The sequence below is a fragment of the Xyrauchen texanus genome, chromosome 17 (genome assembly GCF_025860055.1).
Source record: "Xyrauchen texanus isolate HMW12.3.18 chromosome 17, RBS_HiC_50CHRs, whole genome shotgun sequence".
Classification (NCBI taxonomy): Eukaryota; Metazoa; Chordata; class Actinopteri; order Cypriniformes; family Catostomidae; genus Xyrauchen; species Xyrauchen texanus.
Window position 1 is genome coordinate 27,058,784 of NC_068292.1, and position 6,054 is coordinate 27,064,837.

A 6,054-nucleotide genomic window follows, 5' to 3' on the forward strand; every position below is an offset into this window, starting at 1 on the left:
GTACCACCACATAAGTGTTAACTTAACACTTTCGTAAGTGTTAAAATTACCAACACTACTAGGGTGTTAAAAATGTAACACTATTAGAGTACAATTATAACACTGCAATAGAGTATATAAACTCCAAACTGTACTACTAGGGTGTTAAAAATGTAACACTATTATAGTTAAATTATAACACTGCAATAGAGTATATAAACTCCAAACTGTACTACTAGGGTGTTAAAAATGTAACACTATTATAGTTAAATTATAACACTGCAATAGAGTATATAAACTCCAAAATGTTCTACTAGGGTGTTAAAAATGTAACACTATTATTGTTAAATTATAACACTGCAATAGAGTAACTCCAAACTGTTGTAAATTCCAACTTGAATATTAACTTGCATTAGTTGTTGGTTGAATGTTATTTTATTTAACTCAATGAGAATACTTGTACCACGCCATAAGTGTAAGCAAATATTTGGTATGGTGTCACCATTATACTATTAGAAGGTATTAAATTGTATGGGGGAAAAAAAACATACAAAGGAGGTCCTTCATCCATTTATTATATGGCATAGCACCCCCAGTTTCAGTAACTACAAAATGCAACAATCTGTTACAACGTACAGGAATGAATCGCAGTCATATGACATCTGAAGGTCAAATGGTTTGGGGTGCTGCAATTCATTTTGTTTCACAATACAAAAACAATCAAGTTCTTCAACCTGAAAGGAGTGCAAGTGTTCAACATAAACTGCCTCCATTTCCATCAAAACAAAATATATCTCTTCCTTTCTGAGGATAAATTCAACAATTTTACTGAACAATGGCATTTCATCCGCCACATCAACGCAAACAACAGACCCAAAACGATACTCAATCCCATCACATTTTACCCATGCAGTAGAAGATACAGTATCAGACTTGTTAAGCTGAAAATGTTCACAGACCAAGTCATCATAATCCAATTCACTCAATATTTGCGTTTTCACTGGACCTGACTCAATACCTTTGACATTAAGTGACTCCCAAAGATAGGCTATAGCTAACTGATGCTTCCGTGCTAAAGACTTAGTCAAATTCTTGAAGTTTTTAATGCTGGATTTGAAAAATTTATGTTTTGCTTCATATCTCATAGTCCAAACATGAACCAAAGGACCAATTTTTTGAATCACACCTGGATAATGGATCATTAAGTGATGTTTTGGTTTCAAATTATGAGTAGGGTATAGTTCTTTAAATTATTTGTGATGTTCCGTTATCAGATACCTCAAATAGACAATCATCCCCTCAGTGATGTTCGGAGAGAAAATTATATTTACAATATCAAGAAGTAGTAAAAGTAGATTCCAATGGTTGTCGTCCTCTGGAACAACATCACCAAATATAAGTGGTATGTTTCTTAAGAGACACATTGTTTGGCTAGCATTGAGCCCAAGTCCATTGCACTGCATGTTAATCTTTGTTGGTCTGTTCTTTCGGTCTAAATAACCATAGCTGTATGCATAAATTCTCAATAGGATGTTTTCACTGGAAATTAAATCCTTTGCTAAATACTCAAACAGTAGCTTTAGTTCATATTGTGCTACACCTTCAAGGATGTCATGCATTACATCTACTACCACATTATCTGCAATGTTAAAATATTTTAACTCATTGAGAATGCTGTTGTGTTTTATACCATAACATGAACTTTCCCCAGAATCCTCAAGATTTTTGTAATGCTGTTCATTTAGTTCTTTAGACCGCAAAACAACTCTTGGGTCATGTTCACTGAATACTGTTTGAGCTGTGGCCTTGTCTGTTATACACAACCTGCAATAGTAGTGGGCACTGAAAGACTCTACAAAGCCAAGAATACCATTTAATCCCAAATTGTCCCCTGTAATCTGCGATACTGTTCCATAAAGAGGTTCTTCAGAAAATGACACTTTCATCCCACACATTTCAAGCTTCTTTACATCTTCTACAAAAGGGCTTAGTATTTTATCCAAGCCATACTTTCTGGCATCTTGCGAATGAAATAGAGAAATGAGATGTATGTTCATGAGAGAAGAATTGAGATGAGGTGGAAGATTTCTAAGTGTGAAATACAAACATCCAAGTTTATGCACGCCCTGCTTAGATCCTAAAGGATTAGCGGTTTCAAAATCATCGTAATAAACCTGAATCTGCAGAGCATGTTTGAAAGACGAGAACAATGGATTACTCTTGAAGTAAGCACCGTCGCAGAAGTCAGAATATATATCACTGAATGTAGAAGACTGGACATGTCTGCAAATGATCTCATTCTTGAAAATAAACTCCAGAGTTTTAAACAATGGTATGTACATAAGTGTCATTGACTGGTACCTGTTCGTAAATTCCAGACCTTTAATTTCTCTTCAGATCATATCTTACACCTAAATGCACCTCCACAGGTTGTACAACTCCCCATTTTGCACAAAAATATTTTTTCCATTTGCTATCGGTGTTTAGATCAGAAAAGGGATTCTGCAAATTGACAAGCACATTTTCTACAGCCGTTCTAATTGGGTTACACTCTGGCACTACCTTCAAGATTTGACTTCTAATAGATGTATGAACATCATTCAAACATTCTTCCATACTTTCTACAACAGACAAAATAACATTGTTTGAAACACCACTCCCCTGCAACTTGGCAATAATAGAAGCACACATTTCTTTTGATACTGAATAATCCACAAGATCAGCCAAATCTTGTTGTGAGTTCAGTGTTCCAATAGAAGATGCATTGTTAGATCCATTCATAAGCAGAGCCGGCATACCTACAGATGTGATCATAGTTGAAGTTGTTGGCTCATCAAAGCAACTCAGAGGTTCAGTATCAATACGGTCACCATGAAAAAGTTTAAGATGTCTTCTGAAACCACAGTAACTTTTAAACTCCAAACAACAACCATCCTGCGCACATAACAAATTGAACTTTTTGCCAGGATATAAACCATGTGAAAGTTTTAGATGTCGAATCAATACTCCACCTGAATGATGAAGTGTCCTGCAAACATAACACCTAAACATTATTCGTTAACTTTGCTCGCAATTCCTTCACTTTTGGAGTCTCTTTGGTGGCTCCCACATCAATACCAAACACAGTGGTCTGGATGAAAGTATACATGCTGCGAAGTGCTTCATCATAATTTAAACTAAAAACAAAGTGGACCTTGAAAAGCTCATCAAACGCTGCAAGCGATGTGCTTCCTTGGCATGAGATTAGTTTTTATCCATGACAATGTAGAAACGGCTGACAGCTTGTCTGCTGGATCCCGAAGCAAGAAGATATGGCTGCCTACGTTCATCTGCATCCAAATGCTCATCAATACTCTGGCATGACTAGTAGAAACATATGAGAAAGGATTGCATTCAAGTACTTGTTCAAAAGAATATATTCAGTTTAGTGACTTAGACTTCGTACAGATTCATGGAATCATAACAAACCTTGTGAAAATCTACTAGGTGGTCCGTGGCTTGACGTGCACTGATCTTATTAGTCCTCTTTCTCCCAGTTGGCTGAGGTGACAGGATGTGCAACAGCAGGAGTAAAGTAGACATATCACTGTCCCAACCTGCAAACAATTAAATTAATAAAACAATCAATTCAACAGACTACACTGTCATTAGGCTCATCTAAATAAAATTCAAATATTTGTTAAATTAAAAAACTAAATATTGAAATGCAAAACTACACATTTGAATTTTAGATGTGTACTCAGCACCAACTTTATCAGTTCAAGGTGGTGGTGCGCCACAGTTAAGTAATTAATTCCGTCAAAGGAAGATGAGCCTCCAAAACAAATCAAACATATTAGCCTCCCCCCAAAAACACTCACAGATAGCCACTGATTACAGAATGTTAGAAGAATAGCAGCAGAGCACATAGTAGGTCCTAAACAGCAAAGCATCATAACAATAGAGCACTATGTTTATTGTAAATCAAAAAAATAGAGGATGGAATAGTGGAAAGCATTTGGGGGAGTTCTCTCCATAAACATTGATATGTGATAAATTAATCGCCATGTAATTAAAACCCCTGTGGGTAAAAAAACAGTTTGTGGTATTTTTAATGGGTCACAGATACTTATCCATTCTAATTTAACATTCTAATCTGGTTGTTAACAGTTAATTTTCATTAACAAGCATTGGTTGTTGGTCAGGAAAAAAGTGAAATTAACATCCCTACAACTAATTCTTATGTTATAAAAAAACTGAGCTACCTTTCAAGCTGATTAATTAATGATTAATTAATGATTCCCCTTGCTCCTCTCTGGCAGACTGTAAAAGCTGTTCCAGATATGGCGTTGAAACAAGTGCAGATGCCTCCTTTACCAACTTAGGTTTGTATGATGGCCACCTTTCCAGAAGTCTAGCAGATATTTCAGGTCCAAAGAGAAGGCTGAAGTCTTGAAGAATCTAAAATATTGAAGGACACACAGGACAAAAAAAAAAAAAAAAAAGCATAAGGCAATGAGCAGAACATTAAGCGATAGTTCACCCAAGAAGCAAACTCTTGTCATTCATCTTCTGAACACAAAGATTATATTTTTAATACTCAGCTGCTTGTGTCCACACAATAAAAATAAAACAACGGCTACCAAGCAGCTGAGGGAGTTTTAAAAATATCTTTTGAGGTTAGAAAAATATAAAAAATCAGACAGTTTGGAACAACATGCATGAAGGTGAGTAAAATGACAATTTTAATTTTTAGGTGAACTAACCCTTTTATGACACAATTGCACACTTACCAATCCTTTTGTGTCCAACAGTCTTGGGAACACAGACAAGACTGTTGCTGAACTCACCCACTGCTGTTTCTGCAACTCACTGAACTGAAGGGAAAATGGCTTCTGGAAAATGCGCTGCAGTTCCAAAAAACGCGCCAGTTACGTTTGACTGGCGGTACTTCCTCTTGCTCGGTTTGCCTCTAAAATATGGATTAAAGTAAAAGTTTTGAAAATGCTAAACACCGCTATATAATACACTCACGGACATTAAAATTAAAGCACATTTTAATAGCTGTCAGTAATGTAGTCAATGACAGTTTTTAGATAGTTTGACACACTTCAGTGTCTTATCTAAAAACTAGGATCTTAGTTACACTCCTACTACGCAAACGACGACAAATAATCCGTTAAAATGTACATTTTGTCACTCTATCTGAAATATTTTAACTAACAAAATATAAATGTATACTTCCTCACAGAAAGTCTATCAAACGCCAAGTTAAGTAGCTTTACTCACCCACTGCTGTTTCTGCAACTCTCTGAACTGAAGGGAAAATGGCTTCTGGAAAATGCGCTGCAGTTCCAAAAAACGCGTACTTCCCCTTGCTCGTTTTGCCGCTAAACTATGGATTAAAGTATAAGTTTTGAAAATGCTAAACACGGCTATATAATACACTCACAGACATTAAAATTACTTAAAGCATATTTTAATAGCTGTCAGTAAGGTAGTCAATGACAGTTTTTAGGTAATTTGACGCACTCCTACAACACAAACGACGACAAATAATCCGTTAAAATTTACATTTGTCGCTGTAACTGAAATAAAATAGCTAACAGTACACATTCCATACATAATGTCTATCAAATGCATACTTTTAAGTAACTTTAGACTACATGTTGCTGTTTCTGGAACACTCTTGAAGTGAAGGAAAATGGCGTCTGGAAAATTCTTCAGCAAGTCAGCCAAAGGTGGCGGCATAAATGCCAGGATGTTGAAAATAACATTGGCAGGTGTTGGTTATCTGTAACTGTGATTTTACACTGACTCAAACCAGCTTCTAACACTATTCGTGTTAATTTCTCAAGATCTAACACTAAAACGTCAACACTTTACTCTGAAAGGCCATTACACTGGGAATTTAACACTGATGAATTTGCTGTGTGAAGACCATTGGGAAGACTAGTAGATAAGGGGACAAAATGACACTCTGTGGACACTTAGCATAATGAGCATATGGGGAGTAGACACTAGGACACTGGTGGACATCCCCCCGTATGCCCGTTATAACTCAAGACCACCTCTAGTGCTGTCCATACTGTGCCT

General features: G+C 36.2%; 1 protein-coding gene across 1 annotated transcript; it reads right to left on the reverse strand.

Moving 5' to 3' along the window:
- Positions 1-579: 579 nt before the first annotated feature.
- Positions 580-4,407, reverse strand: LOC127658113 (uncharacterized). The gene is made up of 3 exons (XM_052147218.1): positions 4,224-4,407; positions 3,448-3,575; positions 580-3,342 (listed from the first exon to the last, which is right to left on the reverse strand). The coding sequence occupies exon 3, from the start codon at positions 2,328-2,330 to the stop codon at positions 1,230-1,232; it is 1,101 nt and encodes a 366-aa protein (XP_052003178.1). The 5' UTR covers positions 2,331-3,342; positions 3,448-3,575; positions 4,224-4,407; the 3' UTR covers positions 580-1,229.
- Between the last annotated feature and the right edge of the window lie 1,647 nt (positions 4,408-6,054).

Bases quoted from the DNA above. Each gene is read 5' to 3' on its own strand.
- LOC127658113 (XM_052147218.1), bottom strand. From the start codon at position 2,330: ATGACACTTATGTACATACCATTGTTTAAAACTCTGGAGTTTATTTTC.